At 40.6% G+C, this 27,799-nt stretch overlaps 2 protein-coding genes across 2 annotated transcripts; one reads left to right on the top strand and one right to left on the bottom strand.

Moving 5' to 3' along the window:
* The first annotated feature begins 7,597 nt into the window (after window positions 1-7,597).
* Window positions 7,598-8,692, top strand: LOC111861363. Its single transcript, XM_033750348.1, has 2 exons — window positions 7,598-8,499; window positions 8,584-8,692. Exons 1-2 carry the CDS (start codon window positions 7,613-7,615, stop codon window positions 8,666-8,668), a joined length of 972 nt encoding a protein of 323 aa, XP_033606239.1. The 5' UTR covers window positions 7,598-7,612; the 3' UTR covers window positions 8,669-8,692.
* Window positions 8,693-17,339: 8,647 nt separating this feature from the next.
* LOC111861352 (semaphorin-1A-like) lies at window positions 17,340-27,519 on the bottom strand (the record flags this gene model as incomplete). Its single annotated transcript, XM_023845838.2, is given in 2 exon segments — window positions 17,340-25,780; window positions 27,309-27,519. Coding segments are annotated over 2 exon segments (551 nt in total), but the record flags the coding sequence as incomplete, so codon positions are not given.
* Between the last annotated feature and the right edge of the window lie 280 nt (window positions 27,520-27,799).

Here is a 27,799-nt window from a genome sequence, read left to right as displayed (position 1 = left end):
ACTTTGTGTGCCGTAGTTTTACTGTTCTGTAGTGTAAATCAGTGACGATGTAATAGTTATTTGTACTTAGGAGTTATAAGCATTTAATAAATTCAGTTATTAATCCAAACACAGTATCTAGTCACTATACTATGACAATCTCTTTTAAGAATTATGGTTTCAGTGTTTTGAAGTCTAGATTATCATGCAGTTGTGCAAATTGCTCTTGGAAATTGCCAAAACAAAAATTCTTCGTTTGAGTCCCGCAAGACTGTTTCACGACTTGGGGAGACGTGCAGCCTAACTCTGAGGACTATACTGCTATCAAAGTCAAAGTTACTTCATGACTGGCGGTTTACAGCCAGTCAGTTCGTTTTGTCACCAAACCCCTTGAGACTCACAACCAGAGATATTGAACCTTTGCAGTTATAGTCCTCATATAACATCCTTTTTCCTGAGAGGATGGGCATGTCTCTTATGAACATGCTTGGCCTTTCGTCACGTGTGCATATCGCACATGTAGCATGTCATTGAAAATTCTTCCTTTTGCATTACACACAAGTCCTCTGTGAGTCCAGGCTTTGCAAAACAGCACATGCCTATCCTACATCAACGGTCATAAGCTTGACCACCGCCAAGTTAAGCCTCTTATATTTTCTGTCTGGTTTCTCCATGTCCTATGCTGTGACCATGTTCATTCTCACGATTTTGTATGACTTCGTCATGTTACCTGAACAATTTTGTTATACAATAATATAGCGCACACATAAGATTGAAAACTGTGTGCAAATCACAGAATGGTGTGCAGCTTGGAAAATTTCCAACAGCATGGGAAACCTTGTTTTGTAGGAGCTGTTAATTCAAGAGGTTGGTGTGAGCCGCTAATTCCCAGCCGGGGTAAGCTGAAGTCTTTATTCATCCGATCAGTACCTTATGGAGGTTTAGTTTAATGCTGGTGATTAAACACTCGCTTTTGAATAGGAAGTCGATTCTATTAAATGTTCTGAAGGCCTTGGCTTCAATCATTTCTATGTGCAGTCTTCCTGTAAACCTCTTATCATAGATTACATGGAAATATTTCACACGATTGGCGAAGGGGGGTGTTCTGTCCATTCGATGAAAGATAAGCCTCAGGGAATGTAAGTACATGAGAAAAGTAGATGAACTAAGCCTCATGATCATTGATTTTTATGTTCCAGCGCTGACACCTTGTCTCAGTAGCACTGAAAACTCGCTGCATCTTTCTGAGACCATAACACTCCCTGCAGTCAGTATTATAGGTCTCTGACCTCAAAATTCGTCTATATCAGGAGCGTTAGACCTTCAGTAATTAATTTTTGCCGATTAAATACAGGGTTACTATAAATTATTCATTCGTTTTTAAAACGCTATTTTTTCCAAAGAATTATACTTACAAAAAGATTCATATATAAAAAGAACCGTAAACTCATCAGGGTTTCTTCACACTCTACAATTGTTCTGTATGTGCCCCTTGGGTCACACGACACACGTCCAGGCAGTAGTCGAGCTCATTTCACACATTTTGTAGCATCATCCTGTCAGTGGTCATCACTGCAGCATCGATGCGTTCCCTCAGCTCTACTAGTGTTCTTGGTAGTGTGGGTACATAAACACTATCCTTAATGTACCCCCAAAGGAAGAAGTCACAAGGCGTTAGATCAGGTGATCTGGGGGGCCAAGTGAACAGTGCTACGTCATCCTCACCAAGACGCCCAATCCAGCGTGTCCTTAAATTGCCGATACCACCGCAAAATGCTTTGTTTACATGGCGTTTTTTTCCGTACTCTCTTTTGAATGCGCGTTGCACTGCTATAACAGACGAACATCTCGCATATTCCAACAAACAAAAACTCTTTTCTTGATTTGTCGCCATTTTGTAAAGGCACTGAATTCGTTCTGCCATCTGGTGCATAGAATTAAAACATGGCGAGTTTGCGGTTCTTTTATATATCAATCATATTTGTACGTATATTACTTTGGAAAATATAGCGTTTTAAAAACGAATGAATCTATTATAGTAGTCCTGTAGAATCCATTATTTATTTATTATGTTTACATGTAATGATGTCGTAATTCAGAATATGTAGTGTCGATTTATGATAATAGCCTGAAGAATAGTAAATAATGAATTGGAAATAAGTGGACGTGGGTTTTATTTTAGCTCACTGTATCGACATCTGCCTGGATGGACTATAGAGATCCATGAAAATCATCAGTTAGGGTGGTCCTATCCGAAATTCGAATTTCACACATTTCAAATACAAGTCGGAAGCAAAACGCCATGGAGGCGTCTTGAGTAATGGACTTATACTTCCACCATTCTTGACCTCGACACTATATGGAGGTCAGTGACCAGCTTCATGCTCTGGTTGCTTTAATCCCGGTGAAAGATCTCCGGGTATTGTATTGGAGGCTGGGTAGGCCCCAGAGTCCATCTGGGCGCTCTAGTCTGCATCAACTGCATATGAATCTGACAACCCCATAACCGGTCAGAAGGCTATGAATAAGTGAGACACTAAAAATGCATGAATTATCTGTTAAACTGACAAAGTAAATGAACACTGCGGCCGAGCGATTGTTGATTATTGACAGGCATTGCCATTATTCAATGCTGTATGGAGTGTCCCATATATCAGTGCAAAGCCTTGCATCTTGTATTGTATGAACAAAATAAGAAAAATTGTCCCTATATACATAGTTCGGGCGCTTCATAGCAGAGGTACAAGCAAATTCAACTTTCGCTTGCCCGTAATGTTAATAATAACACACAAAGGTTTCCAGAAACACGTACATTGCAAATAATTATCACTGCAAGGACCAAAAAGAAAAAAAAAGATACACCACCATTTTTTTCCTTGGCACTACAGCCCCAGTGGGCCTAGGCCTACCTCCATGAACTTCTCTGTTCACTTCGGTTTTTCTAGATCTTAGACATACGGTAGGACTCCTTGGGCGGGTGATCAGCTCGTCGCAAGGCCTCTACCTGTACACAAATACAGAAAAACGCACACAAACATCCATGAGCTGAGTAGGATTCGAACCCACGATCCCGGCTTCCGAGCGAGCGAAGACAGTGAACGCCTTAGACCGCTCGGCTACCGTGACCGGCACAGCATCTTTTTACAAATTAAAAATCTCTTTAACATTATACAGTAAGAATAACTTGTCGAATTTCTACCTCATATTTATATGCTCCGTAGTGTTACGGTTAAAGATGCATCATATAAATACTGTTAGTGTGGAATGGTGATTGCGGTATGTATAGAAAACCTGTTCATGTCACGACCTGTGTATTGGAAACCATGAGCAACAGGTGGAGATTAGAGTCCCAAGCTCTACTCACACCTGTAGACGATACCCCGTTTGGAAAAGTAAGGCCATCTGACTTATATAAATTAGCAAAATCATTGAAATTGAGAAAGACGCGTGGACTTGATGGTATTCCAAATGAATGCCTTAGGCATCTTCGAAGAAGACCGTTAGCACATCTGACACACTCATTTAATCACTTCCTTTGGCTGTCCAATTTTCCAAAACCTTGGAAGGAAGCAGAAGTTATGTTACCGAAACCCGGTAGGTACTCAAAATTTACATCCGATTAGCCTCTTGTCTACAACAAGCAAGCTATCTGATAAAGTTATTCTGATAATTGTTCAAAGGCACCTTAAAGAAATAAGCCTGCTTAATTCAAGCATGTTTGGTTTCTGTGCCTGTCACAGCACCCTTCAAAGTATGAGGCGTATGGACCATGTCATCTTAATCCAATTGACTTTTGTGTGTGTGTGTGTGTTTCATAACTTGTACTCTTCACCAAGTATACTTAGAGTGATCAAGTCACTGATGGGCAAGGTATTTAGAACGAATGGTGGAGAAGATTAGTGCATATAGGATAGTGGTGGGAAAGCTAGAAGGAAAGAGACCACTAGAGAAGACAAATTGCAATTATGGAAGCCAATTTTTGGTCTGCCAGTTTAATGACTTCATCCATCTTAAATGTGGTATTGTTTTGAGCAACCCAATTTTTTACGGTGGCCCATATTAACTCAATTGGGTTGAGTTCTGGGCGATAAAGAGGAAGTCGTAAAATATTGTGATTGTGTTCTGCAAAGATTCGATCTATTTTATAGGAAAGGTATTTCAGTTTAAGTGGTAGGATCATATTATATATGTCTGGACTCCGCAATGATGAAAAATCAGTGTTATTGAAGGTAATGGGTGGAAGGTGATATTTTAGCCAGGATATCATAAAATCTCTTCTTGAATTTGAGTTAGGGGCTCTGTTTAGTTGTATATTATGGTAGGGATCATTATCAATGAAAAGGACAGAATTTGGGAGAAGGATAGGAATAAGTCGCTCCTTTAACCATTTTTCATAATTGGTGTAGTTCGTGTCACTGTGGTAGTCTCTTGTTTTTTGGTGGGATCTGAAGCTGACATAGGCATTAGGGATGAAACCTTGCTCTTCCCCTGCATGGATAACAATGAGCCGTTGGCCTTTGGACACAGGGGAAAATAATCCTTGGATGGATCCATCACTCCATGCATATGGGGTGGTGTGCCAGGAATGAATATAGGTTTCATCCATGTAGATGACTGGGCGGCCCTCTTCCCTATATTCTTTAATTTGCCGCAAATACTGAAGACGTTTGGCTCTGGTATTATATCGTTCCACCAGGATCTGCCGATTATTTTTTGTTTTCTTCCAGCGGAACCCCAGTTTCAAAATAATTTTCTGTAATTTGCAGATGCATCCCTGAAAATCTAACGTTTTCTTCATCTTTTCGTGAACTTTTTTCAGGGTAGGTCTCTTTTTTTTCGCCTATATAGAAGTCATTAATTGTTCTTCGCACCACAGACTCGTTAAAGTCGTCCAAGTGGCTAATGGATTTACTAGGTCTTTCTTTATGGGGTGTCGAAAAGGAAGTGGAAGCCGCAGATTCGATATTTTTTATTCTCTTATTATTCTTCTCACACTACTTTCCGATACACCTGTTGCCTTTGCTGCTTCCACTCCTATGTTCTTCACTGTAATTGTTGGCCCAGCCACTTTCATATACTTACATACATTAGTAACAATTTCTCTTGATTGTGAATGCAACATTTGTCCACTCAATTTACTTCCTGTAGGTGGCAGGTTAAAGGTGATAGAAAAAATGTACAAATATAAATAAACAAAATAGAAAATCAACGAATAAAAATGAACAATAAAATAAAATATTAATACAGTAAACAGAGAATTACACTCAAATACGACTCCAAGAGTCAAAACTTTTTAACTTGACTGTATAAGGAAAAATGCTTTTAGCTGAACTTGAGACGTCGGCTCGCACTAAAGACAGACGGATGACTAATAACAACACCCCTCAACTTTCACGAATGGACCTGCCCATCCATTGCGCAGCTTAGCCCTGACGTAGCAAACAGGAGATTGACACTAAAAGTTGTCGTCGGCAAAGAGGGCTAGATGAACACAAAGGGGTTTGGGGGGCATAATTTGTATACATATTGTACATGGCAGGGGACAGGATCGAAACTTGTGTCACCCTTGGCACAGATATTTCGCCATCAGCCGAAACACTGACTTTGCGTTGCGAAAGAATGGAGCTAATGAGCTTGACCAAACTGGTCGAAAATTTCAGATTAGGTAACTTACACAGCATGCCAGAGTGTCATGTGGTATCGAAGGCTTTATAGATGTTAAGAATAATGTGACCATAGACATATTATTGTTAAAATTATGGGTCACATGGTTCGTCAGCCTCATACGTTGAAGTGTTGTGCTGTTACGTGCACGGAAACCAAGCTGGTTTGCGTTAAGCAGGCCCTTTTTTTTCTTCAATGTGCCTTTTGAGTATATTCAAAATAATTTTCTCAAAATGTTTGCCTGTTGTGGACAAGAGACTAATCGGACGTAAATTTCGTGGTAATTTTGGGTCCTTACTGGTTTTCGGTAACGTTATGACTTGTGCTTCCTTCCAAAGCTCCGGAGAATGAAACAGCAGAAGGCAGTGTTTAATTAAATGTGACAAGCGAACTAATAACCTTGGAAGGTGCCTCAGGCATTCATTTGGAATGCCATCGATTCCGGCCCTTCTCAATTTCAAGGAATTTGTTAATTTCTGTAAGTCACATGGTCTTATCTTTTGAGGGAGACTGTTATCTACGGCTTCGAGCAGAGCTTGAACTCTAGCCTCCAACCGCCGTTCATCAATAGCGTTGGCTTTCTCAGATGGATGAAATTCAGAGCCTGAAGGTCCTGAATAGCAGTTTGTGCTCTTGGTCCATCATTTTTAGAAGGGATTTCGCGATGGGCCATATAGCCCGAGGGGTGACTTCAAAGTTTCCTATTTTTGTTTACCACTGTTTACGTGCCTTTTATGGGTCATTTGTCTGATTGATTTCGTGGTCCAGTTAGCTGCCGTTTTACCACCTGGATCCCTGGTTTCTTTCCACAATTTGCTTAGCTTCTGCTTGTGTTGTAACACTCGATCTAACACCACTTCAGTCACCCACCTACTGAAATGAACTGTTGTTGAGCCCATTTCATTAGTTATTAAGTATAATTTTTGTAAGACTGTGTGCTTAGGTTGAAATGTTAAACGGCTGGCCGGAAGGCAAGGAGACAGAACCGCGGCTGACTCTTCGTATTCCTTGGCAGTCGATCGAATTGTTTTTAGAAAAGACTGTTCAAGCAACAGTGGAAAGACCCGGTCAGGTTTCGCTTAGCGCGACAAGGCATGTCCGGCAAGACGCCGACCTCAGGGATTTCGCACGCGCAGCTTTCGCGACTTGGGAAAAAGCTGAATCTTTGACTTGAGAAAACAGGCCGTTTCAGGCACTCTGTTTCTAGCAGTTGCCAGAAACGAACGAGTAAAGCAAAGTGTGCCTGTGGAAAACCTTGGGATGGCGCCGGTGTTCTTCATGTGCATCATGCTTAGCGCGTGTGAGTACTTGCCCGTGGTCGGGTCACTGATGGCTTATTAGAACTTCTGGTTTAAATTATTTTGGTGGGTTAATGTGTTTTTGGAATCTAGAGGTGTATAAGTGTTTTAATTTGATTATATATTCCATTTTTGTTGTTGTTTGGAGAACTCGAGTTTTTGTGACCCTCCTAGTGAAGCATGATTTTTCCACAGTATAGGTTAAGTGATATCCACGGACGTCCGATAGGGGGTGAGTACAGTCACTGCCCCCTATCCGGGCACAACAAATTGGTGACAGGCGGCGCGATGTTGTTATTCTGCTCGAATTACCGGGCTTACGCACCGGAGATGGTTAAGAAATTTTAGGAAACGTGGATAACTTTTAACCACCCACAAGTTTAAGTGACAGTGTTTTGATTTATGTGTTGCCGTAACTAGACATACGGATTTGTAGGAATCAAATATGTTTGCCGTGGCGCTGTGACTCATTTTATTTTTAAATTAAAATTAAATTAAAATTAAAATTAAAATTAAATTAAAATTATTTTTAGGGGAAGATGCATATGTTTATAAATTTAAGCAGCGAGTGGTCGAACTTGAGTGAGAATTGCTTTTGAAAGGAAATTGTGGGACACCTACGAACATAGTTTAGCTTACAGTAGATACACGTTGGCCCTTTGGCGTGAAGCATGGCTCGTGTGGGGGAAATGGAGGTTCTCCAAGCACAGATGGAGGAACTACGGGTTCAATTGGAAACCCTCAGAATTGGGGAGACCCACAGAGGGCAGAGCAAGGACGTTTCACTTGTAGCCGGGATAAAGGAATGGACGGGGGAAAGTAAGGGGAGATCTGTATACGAGTTTTTAACGCAGATAGAGACATTGGCCAAGGTGAGTGGGTGGACTAGCCACGATAAAGCTTTCATTGTTAAGGCTAAATTGCAAGGGTTGGCCCTGCAGTTCTTGAATGGAAGGGAAGAGCTAGGTCGAGATGGATGTTCCTACGAAGTTCTGAGGCAGGCACTGATTGAGAGGTTCAGTGACAAGCTCCCTGACCAGTATTACTATACTAGACTACAGGACGCGGTTCAGGGGAAGAACGAAAGCGCGGAGGAGTTCAGTGACCGTTGTAGGAAGATGTGTCAAAGAACCATCAGGAAGGTTAACGACGAAGGGACCCAGCGTATAATTAATGAGGAGGCGGAACGTAGATTGTTGGCAGCCTATGTTCACGGTCTTAGGGGCATAGTGGGGCAACAAGTACAATTTCAGATGCCCAGCACGATGGAGCAGGCGGTGAGGTTAGCGGTCACAGTAGAAAACGTGGAGAAACACAAACAGCTAACCGAAGGAGTCAAGAAGGTATTTACCGCTAGGAGCGACGTTGAATGTTTCCGTTGCGGGAAAAGAGGGCATTATGCTAGGGATTGCCGACAAGAAACCCCCTCCATGACGTCAGGTCGGAGGTCGTGGCGAGATCAGAGCTCTAGGCGGAGGGACCCACCCTCCCGCGACCTTCTGCTCACTCGAGGAGGTAGAGGAAGGGTCGGATCAGGCAGGCAAAGCTTTCGGGGACCAGCGCGGCCTTGGGGCCCACCTGAGGACACTCTCTCGTCAGGCATCCAGTGCTTCCATTGTAATGAGTTTGGGCATAGACGCAGAGACTGCCCAAAATTTTCTCGAGCTGCCCAGCACCCAAACGGTCAGGGTTCGACGTCCAGATCCCCAGCGTCGAACCAGCAATAGAGTGCACGACGGTAGGTCGGTCGCACGTAGGAATTACTGGCCCAGAGTTGTTGCTAGAAATAGAAATAGAAGGAAGTTTCCACCAGGTGTTAGTAGATTCAGGAGCCAGCCTGAGCGTGATGAAGCCGGGAATTAATACGTCAGATATTCGTGCTACACGGACAGCCGCAAGAGGGATCACGGGAGCTAAATTGAAAATAGTAGGAGCGCAGTTGATAACATTTCGGGTGGGGAAAAAGATGTTTACCCATGAGTTTTTGATAGCCCCCCTGGATACGGAATATAGTGGTGTTCTAGGGGCTGATGTCCTCAGACGGATGGGGGCGTGTATCGATTTACGAACCGACACGCTAGTCCTAGGACGGACACACCATCAATTATCAGGACAGACGGTCGAGCGGTGTGCGCCAGTCCACCGCCAATGCCGGACGACACAGAGGGTGTCACCAGCGGGCTTGGCCAGCCCAAGGTTGACGCCGTCGGGTGGACCGGTTGAAGTACCTACCCCAGGGTTGAGCCCGGGAGGATCCTGTATAGATTGTTGGAACGTGGTGGCTCAGGAGCCAATCGTCATTCCCCCGTTGTCTGAGGGACTGGTAGTAGGGAAAATAGAGAAGAGTAAAGGGGTGGAGTTGCCCCGGGAGATATTAATTGAGCCCTTGGGATTAGGTACGCCGGGTGCGTACGTAGCTAGAGTAGCGAGCCGGATTTTTACTGCAGGAGAATTGGAGGAAATGCGAAGCCTAGGCGGAAATGACAGGAAATCTGGTACCAGTGGAAAGAGTGAGAGGCTCGATAGGGTCATGACCGTACGAGAGGATAACGGGCCTAGGTACTGCGTATTAAAGGTGTTGAATACCCGTGGTCAATATTTGGAGTTGGGGAAGAATATACGCTTGGGACAGGCCGAGCCGCTGGGGGAGATTCCACCCGAGCAAGCAGGAGTTGATTTTCGCTACCCGGGGAGGAAGGGAACGGCGAACTTCCGGGTTAGTTCCGTTAGCACAAGAGATGCTCAGGAACTCAGGGAAGTAAGGGAGAAACTAGAGCAGAAGTTAGATCACTTGACCGAAAAAGAGAAACAAGTCTTGTTACCAGTGCTTGAAGAATATTTAGATTTATTTTGTAACGACAGCACAGGGGTACTACCCACTACGACGAAGGGCTATCACGAGATTCGGACAGGGGACGCCCTGCCGATTAAGAAGAACCCATATCGTGTACCCTATGCATTAAGGGAGGAGATGAGACGCCAGCTAGATGAGATGTTGGCTAAAGGGGTTATTACTCCCTGCGCCTCGCCGTGGGCGGCGCCAGTGATTTTAGTCCCCAAGAAATCACCGGACGGAATTCCAAAATATAGATTTTGTACCGATTTTCGAGGATTAAATTCAGTGACGAGTACACCAGTGTACCCCATACCTGATATCAAGAGCAACCTCTCACTTATGGCGGGGAGTAGATATTTCACGTTATTGGACATCGAAAACGCGTATTGGAATATTCCTATACGGGAGGAGGATAAGGATAAGACCGGATTCGTCACCCCATTCGGTAGTTTTAGGTACGAGAAAATGGCCTTTGGTCTTTCAGGCGCCCCTTCGACATTTCAACGCGTCATGGATGCCATGTTGGTGGGGTTGCGTGACGTAGAGGTACTCGTATATTTGGATGACTTGTTGCTGTTCAGTGAAACGATTGAAGATCACATGAGACGAATGAAGTTGGTGTTTGAACGCGTGCGAGAGGCGAATTTCAAATTAAGCGTCGCCAAATGCACTTTCGCAGTTCCGGAGGTGGTATATCTCGGTCATGTTGTTAATAGCAACGGCGTTGCGCCAGACCCGAGTAAAGTTACAGCCATCAGAGAATTCCCACGGCCAAGAACGGTGAAAGATGTCCGCTCATTTTTAGGCCTATCCGGATATTATAGGGCTTTTATAAGAAATTACGCAGCCATGAGTCGGCCCTTAACACAACTAACGAGAAAAGACGAGAAGTTTGTTTGGACAGATTCCCAGCAACTGGCCTTCGATGATCTCAAGGCCGCCCTGACATCCGAATCGGTGCTGGCGCACCCTCGGTTTGATCAGCAATTTATTCTTAGTACAGATGCTTCTGATTATGCTATTTCTGCCATTTTGAGTCAGCTGCAGAATGGGAAGGAACGGCCTATCAGCTTTGCTAGCCGTATGCTCAATGCTGCGGAAAGAAATTACAGTACGACTCAGAAGGAGTTACTAGCTGTTGTATTTGGTACACAAATACATAGGTGTTTTCTATATGGGAGAAAATTCAAAATTGTTACCGATCATGCCGCCCTTAAGTGGCTGATCACGGTGAAGAACCATCATTGTGCCCGATTGACTAGATGGGTTCTCAAATTATCTGAATATGATTTTGAAATTGAACACAAGGCAGGCAAGAAGCATGTAAATGCGGACTGCCTATCGCGACATATTGCTTCCGTTGCTACTGGAGCCGCAAGCCGGAGATGTCAAAGTGCTGAGTCAGGCGAAACCCTCACTCGCGAGACTGTTTACACGGGACAGCAACAGGATCCTTATTGTAAAGAAATAATGGATGAAATTAGCACAGATACGAGGTCAAAATTCTTTATCAGTGACGATGGGCTTCTGTACGCGGGACCAAATTTGGAAAACGGAAAGTTGGTTGTACCTCATAACTTGATACAGCCCATTATCGAAATGCATCATGATAAGGTGTTTGCAGGGCATCAGGGAGTGAAACGGACCCGAGACTTAATTAAACTTAACTACTTTTGGCCCAATATGGACCGGGATGTGGAAACGTACGTGAGGCAGTGCGAATCGTGTGCCAAGTTTAAGGTAGGGCGACACCCCACTGCACCCTTGGGAGAGTTACCTGAGACGACTTCCCCATTCGAAATGACCTCTATAGATATATGTGGCCCTTATCCAGAAACAAAGAGGGGAAATCGGTACCTTCTTACTTTCATAGACCACTTTAGCCGTTATCCGGAAGCTATCCCCATACCACGGCAAGACGCTCCGACAGTTGCACGGGCTCTTGTTACGGAGATATTTTCACGGTTGGGTTGTCCTCAGTCTCTATCATCGGATAAAGGATCCAACTTCATGTCGGAACTTTTCCAGGAGATGTGCAAGCTGCTGCAGGTGAAAAGAATTAACTCCACTGCGTTCAATCCGCAGATGCAAGGCAAGGTTGAGAAATTTCATCTGGGACTCAACCAAACCATGAGCCACTATGTAAATAAGTATGGGAATGACTGGGATGAGTTCGTGAACTACGCCCTGATGGCCCATAGGGCCATTCCTCATTCCATTACTCGATACAGTCCGTTTTACTTGCTACACGGACGTCAGATGCGCCTTCCCATGGAGGATGACCTCACTACTGGAAAATTTTTAAAGGGGGAACCGAAAGATAACCGTAGTTTGATTCAGGACCACATTGACACTTTGGCTGACCGCCTCGAGGAGGCGTACCGTGTTGTAAGGGAAAATAATAAGGTGGGCAGAGAGAGGCAGAAGGAATGGTATGATAAGGGAACGAGATTAGTTATTTTTCAACCCGGTGAAATGGTTTATCTTCGTCAGATGAGCAAGGTCAAACGTGGTTGTCCAAAATTTAGGCTTAGGTGGAGGGGCCCTTACGAGGTGGTACGTAGATTGTCCGATTTGAATTATCTTGTGCGAGTATCCCAAAGGAAGGAGCTGGTGGTAAATGTTAACAAAATGAAGAAATGTTGCGTGAAAACTGTCCCCGCGCCAAGTGGGACAAGGGATATCCCGTTAAGGGTTCAGGAAAGAGACGGAGGTCAGGACGAGGCGAATGACGAGGGAATAACTCCACTTGCCTCCCATGATCACGTGGAGGATGATGGTAGCTTCGACTTAACGCCAACCACTTTGAAAGGCGAGAGGACCGAGGATCGAAGTCAGGACCCCACCTGGGAACCAAGTAGACATCAGGAGGTTCAGAGAGCCACCGACAAGACACCCGACACCGGAAGGGAAACGGGGGCTAGGTACTGGTTACGGAGTAGGCAAGGGGAAGACACAGTAGCGTCCGATGGGACCCCGACAGAAAGAGAGGGTGAAGGTAGTGACCCCGAGGAAACAGACGCCGAGCCCCGCCCGAGCGGATTACCCGAAACAGGGAACGTCCCGGAACACGAGGAAGGCACTGAGCAACCCCCTCGATATAACTTGCGACCACTCCCTGGGAGGAAAATTTAAATTATGAATTGTTTTGTTACTTAGACAATTAACTTTTTGTTTACTTACAGATGTAGGTGCACATAAAAGCAAGGAAAGGGGAAGTGATTCACGCCATTCAAACGCAATTAACTTATCTTAAATCCATAGATGATGCCATTTCCGAAAATGCTATGGGATTGGCAACCGTGACTCGCGTTCTTAAGAGTGTGATTACTAACGCTCTTACTTATCAGAAATCTGTTGAGGACGAAATTCAGAACTTGAAAACATTGATAAATTTTCAGGCAAATGTTTCACGCGTCATGCGCGAATTGGAATTTACGGTGATGCAGTTACAGCAATCGGTCATACAACTGCAAGAGGGGTTAGAAATCAGCGCCGCTGGAAGGCTATCTTCAGTTCTGATTCCTCCGCATAACTTATCCAAAATTTTACAAGAAGTTGCTTTGAGATTGCCGCAGGATGTTTCGCTAATAGCCGGTTTTACTGTGGAAAATATGTATGTGTACTATGAGGTTGCGACTGTGCAGGCATACGCTACCGCTACGACCATTCGGCTCATAGTACGCATCCCGCTGAGAGGGGCCGACCGAGTTATGACCCTTTTTAAGAGTGTTCCTTTACCAACCTATTCAGATGTATTGGGAAGACACATTCAAATTGAACCAGAAGCACCTTATTTAGCAGTGACCGAAAACAGGCAGTACTACTCCCCCCTGGCGACGGCAGACTTGCAACAATGTAGGAAGGGGTCAGTTACTATTTGTGAAGCCACTTTTCCGTTTATACATAAGAATCAAGCGACTTGCGTTTCGGCTTTATACTTCGGCCAGACAGATTTTGCACATAAATTTTGCCGGAAGGTTATTTTAAATGAAAAATTTAACCCCGTATGGCTTCAGGCGAAAGGATTTCGCCCTTTTTGGATTTATAGTCTGCCCTCGCCAACTATTGTTACGAAGACATGTAAAGGGAATGGCACCACCCAAAGTTTTAATATTGAATTATCTCACACGGGCATACTAATGGATGATATTCATTGTCAGTTTTATTCTGAGGCCTTTATTCTGTTGCCGGTGTCAGATGGCTATACGAATGTGTTGCTCACCAGCAACCAGGTTCTACCCCCACACCTGCCCGAACTGATGTCGCCTGAGGAATGGCGCCAAATCACGCACGATGAGTTGCGGACACGCCGTGCACTTGCGGCCCTGGAGACCGTCGCGCGACAGAGTTCGCACATCAACCAACAGCCCTATGTTGAGCTGAGAAATCTCCTGGACACCGTGTCTACTGATGGGGCTATGACGAGTCAAGTAACTTGGTTGTATATGCTGTTCGCCTTTAGCATTGGCCTGCCATTTGTGGTCCTCACCCTTAAATACTGGCGACGTCCTATAACCCTCCTGATCCGGAGAGTTCTCCCATGTACCACTGACCAACGACCATATGCGTCCCAGACAGCAAATTGACCGGCCGCACGCAGAGTCCCAGCTATGGACTCAGGGGTGACCAATCGCTTTGGCTCTGTCGAAACTCCCAATGAGAATGTGGAGGACACGGCGTCACATTCCGCTGCGTCACTTGGGGCGGAGGCAGAAACGGTATCCGGACCAGCTCCAGCTGCCCAGCCAGAGGCCGCTGAACGAACGTACTTCGCTCAGCCCGGAAGATTTCAGCTCCTGAACTGAGCGAGAACGACCACACGCAGAGGCCCAGAATAAAGGACTCACCCATGAACTTTGCCACTGTTTAAATTTGTATTTTCTTTCTGCATACTCCGCATATACTGTCTGAGTATTGTCTTTACTATTTTTGTTGTGATATAGTAGCTAACTGTCTTTGTAAGCATTCACGTGGTTACAGCTTGATGTTCGTTGTGTTTGAGAAATCGGAGAGGTGGATGTGAGATGCAATGGACCAAGTGAGTCAAGGTGGTAAGAGGTCTGGATGAAAACCTCAACTCGTTGGAGTTAATATTTCCATTTTATGTGGGGGCAGTGTTGAGCCCATTTCATTAGTTATTAAGTATAATTTTTGTAAAATTGTGTGCTTAGGTTGAAATGTTAGATGGCTGGCCGGAAGGCAAGGAGACAGAACCGCGGCTGACTCTTCGTATTCCTTGGCAGTCGATCGAATTGTTTTTAGAAAAGACTGTTCAAGCATCAGTGGAAAGACCCGGTCAGGTTTTGCTTAGCGCGACAAGGCATGTCCGGCAAGATGCCGACCTCAGGGATTTTGCACGCGCAGCTTTCGTGACTTGGGAAAAAGCTGAATCTTTGAATTGAGAAAACAGGCCGTTTCAGGCACTCTGTTTCTAGCAGTTGCCAGAAACGAATGAGTAAAGCAAAGTGTGCCTGTGGAAAACCTTGGGATGGCGCCGGTGTTCTTCATGTGCATCATGCTTAGCGCGTGTGAGTACTTGCCTGTGGTCGGGTCACTGATGGCTTATTAGAACTTCTGGTTTAAGTTATTTTGGTGGGTTAATGTGTTTTTAGAATCTAGAGGTGTATAAGTGTTTTAATTTGATTATATATTCCATTTTTGTTGTTGTTTGGAGAACTCGAGTTTTTGTGACCCTCCTAGTGAAGCATGTTTTTCCACAGTATAGGTTAAGTGATATCCACGGACGTCCGATAGGGGGTGAGTACAGTCACTGCCCCCTATCCGGGCAGAACACTGTACTTGCAATGTTAGGCAGCTCATTAGTCTAGCTTGTAATCAGTTTCAAACAACATAGTACATAAGAAATTCTCTCCTCTAACTCAATCACTCACTCACTATCAACATAAGAATTCACTCTTCAAACAACATGAATCACAAGAAATTCTGACTCTCACTCAACCTTACTCACTTGAGTCCCTGACTCACTGCTTCCTCTGGACACCTATACGACCTATACCACCACCAGATAAGCTATGTAAGCCAAGCACAGCACAAATCATCTGCAAGAACTAAGACAAAATATTAAAAATTAAATTTATTAAAACAGATCTAAATGTAATACTGAAATATTTGTTGTGTTAACAATAGCATAGTTCCTACATATCATATATTAAAAACTCGGATGATATTCCTGTCATCTTTCAGCTCAAACCATTTTTGCCCTTCATTTTATTTTTATAATAACTAGAGATATGTCTTCAACATCCTTTCCATCTCCATACCTTCTGAGACCTACTACAGATATAACAATCATTTCAGAGGTCTTCCTGAATTACGTTTTCGTTCAGTTAATATTATGGAGTCTCTTTCGAAATTCATTAGAGCTCATCTTGTCAAAACTTTCTTCCAAATTGCTTCTGCATGCTATAAATTTTTTTATTGTGAAATCTGTAGTTCTGTTATAATTTCTTCATTTCTTCTATAGTCCGAGACTGCGTATCCCACTATCCTCATGAATCTGATAATCTCCATTTTTGTCTATTCTCTTTACATATATATGATAAACAATAATGGTAGATTAGCACACACTTCACCATTTTCCCAACATGTATTTGGCCAACCGAGATTTGGTTACATATGAAAAAAAAATGTGAATTTTTATTTGCCAAATATGGAAAATTTTAATACACACAGTCTGCCCCTGGAACACTGCAATTCAATCAGAAGGTTGAGGTAATGTTTTTATCTCCTAACACGATGTCCTACAATCTATGGACCAAGGAGTTATCAAGATATTTAAGTCTTATTATGCTCATAATATCTGCAACAATGTAATCATACCTATGAACCCTGCAGCTCCTGATGACACTTAAAGCAGTATAGGTACAGTCATTCATTTGTGTGTAAAATATAGATATTAAAGGGACACTTCATGCAACTGTATCCCCACCTAACCAATAAGGTATCATGTTTGTTCAAGAAATATCTACCTAACCCTGTTGTTCTCAAGGAACCTAACTCCTGTGATGGAAGGTTTGTTGTTACATAAATCTATAATTCTACTCATTTCTCTGTGAGATTAAAAGATAATAATTGAACAACAGAAACCTAAACATAACAGTGTACAACAGGACAAAGTCCAGTGATCTGGTATATGTCCCATTTTGATATATAAAATAGAAAGAATTTTGGATGGGGTATTGAAAATAAGTTATAGTTTGCACAAAAAAAAACGTAGTTACCAAAGACAAAATCCCATGGAAAGGAACAGATATAGTATAATTTTATCAAGTTTCCTTCTTTAAACATAAATATTTAAACCACTGCAAACAATAAAAACTATTTCTTTCGGCCTGAAAATTCTTAGGAATCACAAAAGTTTGCTGACTGAACATAATGTGTGTGGAATCTTGCTGTTATACACATACCCTTTACCAGGTTCCTATTTTGTTCTTGATTTGACATGAAATGGACTGTGTTGCATGGCGCTATAGAGTGTGTGAAACCCTCATTATTTGAATGGGATTTTCTGTATTTCTTTCTATACAATACTTATTAACTTACCTAATCAAATTCATTTATTGTTAATTACTGGTTCAGTACATTATGTTTACAAAAGAAAATTGTACAGTTGACACTGCAGTTACATAGGCAGTATTATATATTAGTTCCATGTTAACATTCACAGAAACAGAATCAGTACTAGGGTGACTGAGGTTACAATCACATCAGCATATTTTTTTCTTCAAAATAGTTTAACAGATGGCACTAAATGCAGTCATGGCACTTAACAAAAACTACTTGAGAACCTCACAATGCCTAACACTACTCTTTTCTATTAGTCATTTTGAATGCTGCAAATAATTGGACTTGCACATTTCCAAAATAACTTGGCATATTAGCTTTCTACATCCTGATTTCTCTTACAAAATGTTCTAATGAGATCTGCAATGCACCATATACTCGTACAACAAGATGGGAGTTAATGTTAGTCATGTTCCATATCCATGCACCTTTCAGCAAGAATGATAAGAAAGGATGATCCTACAGGCACAATAAGCCTAACAATGACAGCTCTTTTATAAAAGCTGGAAAAATAATTTAAAATCCTGCATCGGTAGTAGTATCCATAGGCCTATATGTATCTGAATTGTACCAATTTCAAAATAACAATTCAAAGGCGACTTTCACATCAGAGCGTCGTGAACCTGCCCAAGCAGTTAAATGTTAAGGTTTATTTCCTCTGCCTGGGGTATGACAAGTTGAGAAATGCTGACTATGCTTTGCAGATGTATAGTACAATAGCCCTTCCCTCCTTCCTCTTGTCTCACATAGAACATTCCAGTAGCATAGATATGGTGATTGATGAATGGGGGAGAATAAAATCTTTCACTTCACTCTCAGTACAGTTTCTTTAAAGATGGCATACACATTAATGCACAGAATTGCTGAAGACTTAATAATTAGTACAATATAGTTTTCTCCAAATCACTGATGTCTGGAATCATTTTCCAAAATATCTACTCTAAAATGCAAGATAATTTCTAGTATAACAACGTGATGTGTGTTTTATAGTGATGACACATGTCTTATCTAAATACCCCATGCCTAAACTACAAGGCCTGACATCTTGTTTGTAATATTACTATCATAGAGCAACATTTTCTGGAAGGGCAGTATGGCTAAGAAAGTGTGCAATAACGAAGTTAGTATCAAGTGTCTGGTTAATCACATCCATGACAAAGACACAAAGAGCAAATAAAGGTGGTGATCCAACATAAAATGAAAAATATGCCATATATACACGCATCACGCAATGGGATAGCAAGATATCGAGGCTTGTTAGCTAGACATGGTTAAAAATCGTAAACTTGTTCGGACTTAATGCACATTAGAATAATGTATAATAATTGCACATAGTACGTACTTGACAACTTTGCAATGACTTATGGGGAACAATATTTTCTGTCGGCACTTATTTCTTAAGAGACAATATGTGACTAACCTCAGATCTGTCTGCCACAAATGTTGGCAAACAGGAGAAACAGTTCAGCTACAGCTCTTGGCTCTTATGCCTCTACATTTTCACATTATAAAACTTGTATTTTACAGTACAAAATAGCTTAGCTGGCCCTGCATTTGGGAAGAAGCATATTTAAAAACTTTTAATATCTATACAATGTTTTAGCTTTAAAACATCACTATGTAACAGAATGTTCAAATTCATCACTTAAAAATCAGAATGACAAAATAATCTCTCCTATGTCTTGACACTCTTAAGTTATTTCACTTATATTTACAAATCACATGCCTTTACCAAAATAAAATGGAGTCGTAACACATACCAGCACAATACAGTTCAGAAGAAATTTTAGAACTATATATAGTGTAATATTACATAATAAGTAAATAAAAGTTTTTACTATCTTTGTGCAAAATGCAAAGCTAGTTTACAAAAAATTTCCTCTAGCTTAATGTATTGTATGAAGAACACTTGTCTGTATCAATTTTCTTAATGTACAAAAAAATAACTATCAGCTGTTCACAGACATGTTACTCATGTGAATCAACATTACACCATGTAGCATGGAAACCAATGCTTCTTGATGGGTTCAACTGCCTTTATTTGGACAATAATTTATACGATTCTTCAGTGTTGAAATCATAAGCATTTATTTAATATTTCATATTTCTGACCACAAATAATTGCACATGAGAAAGCATGCAACCTCCTGGATGTAGCGCCACCACAATTTTGCAGACTTTAAATGAATGTGGAATATGCATGTTCTTCACAGAGTAAGGTCATGTGTATGACTAAATAATGCAAGTTCAATTCTTACAATAGGCATTGCAGTTTTCCTTACATTTTCTAATTTTACAGAGTAAAATTATCCATGTCATGAAGATGGCCTTGTGCTAGAATTAAGAATTTGTGAAGTCTTGTCTCCAGTTCATTACTCTTCGTTTCTTCCTATTTTTGTTAATGTAATAAATAAGTGTCTTTCTGAGTTTATAATGCAGATACAGAAAATCAACTAATAATTATAACATTTTGTTACAAATTACACTTTGCATGTCTATGGTTTTATCTTTTGCCTATGACTTATTTAACAACTCTTTCAATTTTTATCAAATGACAGGAAGACCAGTAAATAACTGATTAGAAAGGATAGGAAAGAAGTTGTCAAGCCCTAATTTAAGATACTAAACTGGAGGGACTGAGGTAAATATGACAAACTTGAGTCAGGGCTATGGTTGGATCAAAATAATCTTGGGCACATAACACTCTATTGGTATAGGCCTAACTGATGTACAGCAGCTGAGTAATGAGGACTGCACTGAGATCTGAGCATCTCTCTTGTACTGGTTTAATCATACAACACAACCGACACTCCATTTCCTGAGAATCTGCCCTACTTATTTTAACCTTTTGTGTGAATCAGGAAATATAAATCAAACACCTAGAAGTATCAGACACCCCCAGATTTACTTCTGTATATTTAGTGTATTGAGAAGATCTCAATAGCAAACAGCTATAATGAGCAACAGTAGGAATAAAGCTTCATCAGTCACAACCAACAATTATGCTGTAACTGGTAGACAGTATCAGTCTACCAGCACAGAGAGAGGAGAACCACATGGCAGTAGAAGCAACTTTAGTCACATAGGACATGGCAGAAGAAAGGCCCACACAACATATCAGAAAATGTGATCTTTTTATGTTGCATTTTGCATGTTCATAATTTTTATTTAGTGGAACATGTGACTGTATTCTATCAGATATTACTACATAACCCACTGGAATCATGTGCAGCAGGATATTTGACATACTTCTTCTGTGAGAAATCTGAAACCCTGACTTCAAGAATCAACACATTTACAATAACTGGAGATTTGCTAATATTTGTATGAGACTGTAGCATAGTTGGTAACCATGTTAAGTTTAATTAGGCTTGGTTTAAGTACTGCTTAAGACTGCACAATCTGCTGGCAGAAAACAAATTCTTTGGCACCATCTACAAATATATAATTTATTTTTCATCGTTTTAACACACTGACTGCCATACCAAAGTCTGAAATTTGTTCCTCTCAGGCCAAACTGGCATTTCATTTTTAAAAATATCAATAATTGTGTAATTTGGAATAATTTTTTTATTAGAGCACACATTGGTAACTTACCTGGCCTGAGCACAACTTCTCAACAGTATAAATCTATACTTTGTGGGTTTTGCCTCAATTTACCGCACTTTCAAGGATATTAGATGCAGCTGGTGTGTATCCCATGTATAGAACATTACAAGGGATACATGCCCATTTAGGGAGAGCTACACACATAGGGAACACAGCGTGGACGCCGCAATACGAAAGTAGCATGAGTGATGTGTGCACATACATTCTCAAATGACAACTTGCAGTAGTAGCATGTAATGTATTGGCATAGGAGCTGATACAGTACGGCGGTTTCAATCAATCAGTTGCCAGAAGATGGCCTTATAGGGCCAAAACATGGTGTGACAGTGAAATAAAATAAGATATTAATGACATTTTGGAAATTTAAATATGACTGTAATGACTTTTTAAAATAAAAGTTTATGTTGCATTAGAGATGGAAACAAGTGGACGAGTGATGTGTCAATGCAACAGGATGCAGAAATGCCACAGCATCTGTCCCGACAAACATGGTATTGAAACTTTTTAAATTTCTACTACAATGTGGAAGGGAAACTTACACAACTGTGGTACTTGCCAGAAAAGTTCTTGATTGTGATGCATCTTCTTGGCACATAACATACAAAGTGAAAACTAACTCCATGTGAAGTTATCAGTGCAAAATTGAAATAGTTTAATTTGGTATCAATGGAAAGCAACTGGAGAATTAAGGTAGTGAAATGGTAGGACAAAAGAGATGTCACACTCCTTAGCACTTGCCATTCAAATGAGATAGTCACAGTCATCATGTGCAGCGAAAGAGTACCAAACCACAAGCTATCAATGACTATGATTCTTGCAATCTTCAATTGATCTCTTGGATCAGATGTCTAGTTGTTCAACAAATATCTGATAGTCAGTCATATGGTACAGAAAACTAGCAGTGGAAATAGTCTTAGGCATAGCAGTTGTCAATGCACACTTCCTTTACAAGAAAATAAGAAATGAACATGTTTAAATTAAAAAATCCATGGAAAATATTGTCAAGGGGCTGCTGAACCATGATTATCTGTATTCATATCGAGTAATGTGAAATAAAAGACCCAAATTACAATCATTTTCATGTAAAATTGTAAATATACATTTCAACAAAGGGGAGACTGAATTATTAAAATCTTCATAGTATACATCCTGTTGCATGAGCTACAAATAAACAAAATGTTAATGCATTAGTGTCTATTTTGTTGTTCTTTCAGAAATATTGCTGTGTAGCATGTCCTTACTGTATATATCATATATCCTATGAATTTTTAAAGCCTTGACTCGATATTCACATTCACTGTGCTGATATTTGGATCATGTCTATACTAATAATAATTATATCATACAGGCAGTCTTCTAATGCTCGTGCCACTTTTGCTCAATTATAAAATATATCCCAGAAACCAATGCTCACACAAGACATCTGCAGGCCACAGCAGACATAAACACAAGAGATGTCCTCAGATGTTGGACAGGCGCAGTGGAATGCGGCCAAATGTCAGCAAGTAAGAGTGGACACCAGTGGCTTCTGTGGTAGTAAGGCAAATGTGCTGCAGCAGACATGACTGCTGTGGCAGTAAACGTGTTAATTGTACCATATATTTTCTGAAGCTACAACAGCTATGGATTACCCCCTTCTCTACAATGTACATTCCCTTTTGCCTTTCGTTCACACTGCAGTTACTTTAATTATGCCTCTTCTTCCTGTGTCAATCTCATAATAAAAAAGGTCTAATTCTGTAACCAGCCAAGTACCAGGTCAGAGATGAATTCCCAGACTTAAGGACTGATAATTTGTTGTCTCATTATGGCTATAACATAACTCAGGGGTAGTGACTGATGGGTGTAGAGCAATGGTTGAATGAGGATTAGCTGGAAAAAACTGAAGGAAGTAAGAGTGAAACCTGCTCCAGTACCACTTCATTCACCACAAATAACATATGAAGTCAACAGGGACTGAACTCAGGCCTACACGGTGAAGAACATAACATAAAATGTAAATTAATTTTGTACCGGCCTCATATAATGTGGCTTACTGTACTTCTTCTAGTATGATAAAAATATAAGTGTTATTTTAAAACTATAAAGAAATTAAAACTTGCTATGGAACATACAGTACTCTAAAGGCTGCAAATTCAAACAGAGACAGAAAACCAGGCACAAGTAAATTGGTATTGTATTATCTTAACTCAAATGTTTTGATGAGAAAATGTTTGAAACATTTCATGGTTTCTTTGTTTCAAAGCACAGTGCTTGGTCACAGTGCACTCTTATGAGAAAACAATGTTTATATATTGTGTCCAGTTTAGTTTCTGGTGTAAATAAGGTAAAAAGGTAGCAACTATGAAAACAGAATTCTAAAATAATCAATCCCTATTGAATGAATTAAAAACTTGCAAAATTCTTGCTCAGTATACAGTGTATAAATCATATAATTTTAATATCAGTATAACTGCTCAGTCAAATATAATATTCCATACATGAATACAAGGATCAAAATGGCATTAAAATTTCCTTCTTTAACTTGCATACCATTAAAATGTGCACAAGTTTTATTCTATGTAAGACTGGTTTTGTACATTATTTGCAGATGACTAAGGAACAAACTGCAAAGCCCTTGCTATGTTGCATGCTTTCTTCACACTGGCGCTATTTATATTAATTTAACACATCTCAACTGTAAAGATCATCATCTTAGTACCTCAACTATATTTTCTTGTGATAGTGATTAAGGTGAAATACATATAATTATTTTCACATTTTACTTCCTCAGAATAATGGGCTACTCTTTTACCTTCTCCATCTTCAAAATCAATGCGCTGCATGTGATTTCAGGTGATATTCAGATGTCTGACAGTAGGGGACGAATTGTAGGTACAAAACTGAACCTCCTGGAACAGCTCTCATTGAATGTGTGGAAGTTTCTCATATCATTATCACTTAATGCACACAAGCATCAACAGTGCAGTCTGTTTTTTTTCTTTGGTATAAAGCCTGAGTACAAAAAGAAAAATAAGTCACTTATCTCCTACACTTCACTCCACTCACAAACTCATTCACACTTTGTTATCAAGAAAGTTGCTGAATTTAACTTCTTAAAGAGTCAAAAAGTATCTTCACCATTTTTCTTTCTTTGTGAAATTTGTACTGTTTTTAAGAACTGGGTATCTACTCATAATCTATTGGCTTGGATAAACAAATAAAGACATAGTTGGCTGGTATGTGTAAAATGTAGACTTATTTCAGTCTTGCTCTTAATTAATGTAATTAGCTGCCAATATTCTGTTTCCTCCTTGTATCACTACTATAAACCAGACCTGTGCAATCACAACTATACAGATACCAAAAACACCAATATTTCATTTAATGATTTCATTCTGTGTATGTATATTATTTACACATCAGCAAAACTAAGCTGGGTACATAATAATATTCATAAACATTTCATTCACAGGCTTATAAATTGAGAAATAGATACCTGATGTCTAACTGGATAAAATACATTTTTAAAATAAATTTTTCCAATTTGAAAGGAACCTCTTTTAAAAAATCACATAAAGAGGCATCTCTTTATAAACAAGCATAGTGAGAAGATATATTATGCATAGAAGAACAATCGAATGGTAATATAATAATAAATATTAAGGTGTTTCAGCTGACAGCTTTGCCAAATAGGAAAAGCAAACACTGATGCTGAAGTATTCTGAATTTACAATTCTCAGCATCAAAGGAAACTGTTTCCACTTCATATTTTCTTGACAGCAAACACAATGCACAGTCTCAGATGTCACAGTCCATTACAAATTAAATTACCTTGGTATCTGTAACCTGGTTTCACTATAATCTTATTTATAACTGCTAGCTAAAAGAAAACAAACAAAAAAAAAGTGATACAGAGTTTATATTTAAAACGCATGTAGCTTTCATAACCACACATTCTAATGACCTCGTACTATGTATGTGTTGTTTCGTATTTCACTATGACAATGTAGTAAATATCTTTCATGTTTCCAGAGCTTAGAATAATTGTTCAGCACCCACAGCAGTCCTTTGATCTTCCAACCAAAGGCCACCTCTCCCTCAGTGTACCCTTGTTCTCTCCACCAGCCAGCCAGTGCTACAAGATGCTGGAAGCCATGCACTGGAGCACAACATCAATGTGACGAAACTCTTCGGAGCCAATTCTCTTACGTGCTAAGTTCTGTAGATGTAGCTGCATGGTGGTGGTGGACTGCCACCCATTGTCATGGAATGCATTGAGACAAGAGGGGGAGAAGGGGAGGAGGAAGGGGGTGAGGGTGATGACGACGAGCTGGAAGGGGGGGTGGCTGTGGCCAGAGGATGTGACCCACCCAAGGTCCCAGCACCACTCCCTGCCTGCTGTCTGTGCCTCGCCCCCCCGGTGCCTGCCCGGTTGCGTGGTGGGCGTGTCAGGCTACGATGCCCCCTCCCTTCCTCCCCTGCCTCTCAGAGGTACACCTTTTTGGCACTACGGGCAGTGCCAAAGCCATCACTCACAATCCCAGAACCTGGGGGTGCACGGCCACTACGGTAGCCATCTCCCTGATGAGAGCGCAGTGTACCAAAGTTGTCACGACCACGTTGATGTGCATATGGATCCCGGGGTGGAGGCGTGTAATTGTCAGCAAACTGGAATAATGTCTCAGCAGCATGGTTGGCATTATGAGCTTTCCTCAATGTGCTCTTTGGTGAATTAAGTTTGTTGGGGCCAGGAGCTGGTACTAAAACAGGCTCTGCATATGTTACCTCCTCCTGGGGTAGAAGTTTAGGCTCAGGAGCTAGGCGGCTGTATGAAAAAAGAAGCTGTTAGGATACAGGCTACATGAAGAAACATACAAACAATAGCCTTCCAGGTATCAAAGCAAATGTGACCCATTAAGTAGTACCTAATATGCAAAGTTCTTTAAATATTTCAAATGGATTGTTATTAATAGTATTATTGATTTGGTATAAATAAGACCTTGTGAAAAAACTCGCTTTCATAGTAACAACTATGCACTTAAACCCTAACTCCATTGAATATAAGCTTCCCCTAATAATATAATCTAAGAATATTCAAAAAAATATTTGAAAACCTGTGATCTATAGAAATTGATCAAAGACATACAAAGGTAACACACACTCAAGAAGAATTAGAAAGTCATGCCACTGAACAAATTGGTGTAGCAGTAATTGTAGCACTCCAAACTTGTATTCAAGAGGCACACAATTCAAATTGAGGCAATAAAGAATTCATAAAAATATATAAGAATTTTACTAGTCATAAAAACGCAACTTTCAGTATCTTATAAAAGATAAAACAATTCCATCCAGTGTGACTGTCAGTTACTGTGACGGACCAGAATGAAACAAATCAAATTCAGTATCTTATTTGAACACGTTTGTTACGTGGAATTGTAATTTTAATTACTTATGGTATCTACATACTTCACATACTTTCTGACCCAAAAAAATCATGTTTGAAAATTGTGGTTCACAAAATATGTGATCATGACTCCCTGTAGTATAATTTTATATATCAGATTGAGGAAACTATAGTTCCATGTGATACAGCACCAGTTTTATGGACATTCATGCCTACAGACCCCACCATGTGATTCCTTGATGCCCTGATAAACACTAATATGAAAATGTTCCTTCATAAAAATTTTACTGACATAATTTTAGCATAAAATGCAATTAAAGTTGAAAGCAATGTGACCATACTCTATGGAAGTTCATGCCTGTGTACTTTACCATATGATTCCTTGATTTATATTGGGAAGACACTACCCTTTAACAAAATTTAGACCAACACAGTTTTTTAAAAAAATATGAACCAAGTTCTTCATAGCATATTGCCATAATGCGTTTAATGTTCTTTGCATTTTTTGCAAAAATTAAACAGGATCAAAATTTTATTAAGAGTAGAAATGAGTATTAATTCTTTCTGACTTTTTTCTGTATTATGCTGCACAACTTATGTGAACAAATATAGTACATAAGTTTTACATTTTAATAACTGTTGACTGATATACCTATAATTTTTAATACAGGAATAACATTTAAAATGTCCCTAATGTAAACCTAAGCTTATGTAACAGAAGAACATACTACCTCTTAAATTCAGTATTATGGGGTCTTCCTCAATCTATCCAGGTGAACTCTGGGATAGTACCTTGGAATAACTTGCAATGACGGCCTTCCAGAATTGATACCTATTCACCATTAAAAATCCATCTTCCCTTCTCATTTTTTGCTAAGCCCTGCCACTGTGGTAAGTAGATGACAAAATTGAAAGGTTTGCTAGGCACAGTAGGAAATAAATACGTTACCTGTTAACGGTCTGCCGTTGTTCAAAATATTCATATTCAGTGTCTGGGTATGGCAAGTTATCCTCTTCCTCTTTGTGACACTTTCTCCCGCAGAAGTATCCTGTCACAAAGCCAACCATAAGGGCAGCTACTGAGCCTGCAACAACTGCCATGGCCAATGTTTCCACTGAATACTTTGGTGCAGGACTGTCAGCTGCACTCACTTCTGGGCCTGAAACATGGAGATGGTTGTCTTGATACTGAATAGATCAACTCAACACACTGCAGATACGTCAATTTGAAAGCTGTTATATAAATCTCATGCACTGGGTATGGCTCACACAGGTCTACATTTCTGTCACCTGTGTCATTCCTCACTTCATGGATGCTTCTCTGGCTGACTTACTGGCTCAACCTTATTAGCAGCTTGAAGAAAGATATTTATCTTGTAATAATAAATAAGAACCACTTGTTGTTCTATGCCCTCAGATACTGTACATTTGCACAACAGT

The sequence above is a fragment of the Cryptotermes secundus genome, unplaced genomic scaffold (assembly GCF_002891405.2).
Source record: "Cryptotermes secundus unplaced genomic scaffold, Csec_1.0 scaffold7582, whole genome shotgun sequence".
Taxonomy (NCBI): Eukaryota; Metazoa; Arthropoda; class Insecta; order Blattodea; family Kalotermitidae; genus Cryptotermes; species Cryptotermes secundus.
This window is presented reverse-complemented; position numbering and strand designations above follow the sequence as displayed.

Bases quoted from the DNA above. Each gene is read 5' to 3' on its own strand.
- LOC111861363 (XM_033750348.1), top strand. From the start codon at position 7,613: ATGGCTCGTGTGGGGGAAATGGAGGTTCTCCAAGCACAGATGGAGGAA. The intron at 8,500-8,583 runs AGCGCGGCCTTG...GCATAGACGCAG, and splicing joins AGGCAAAGCTTTCGGGGACC to AGACTGCCCAAAATTTTCTC.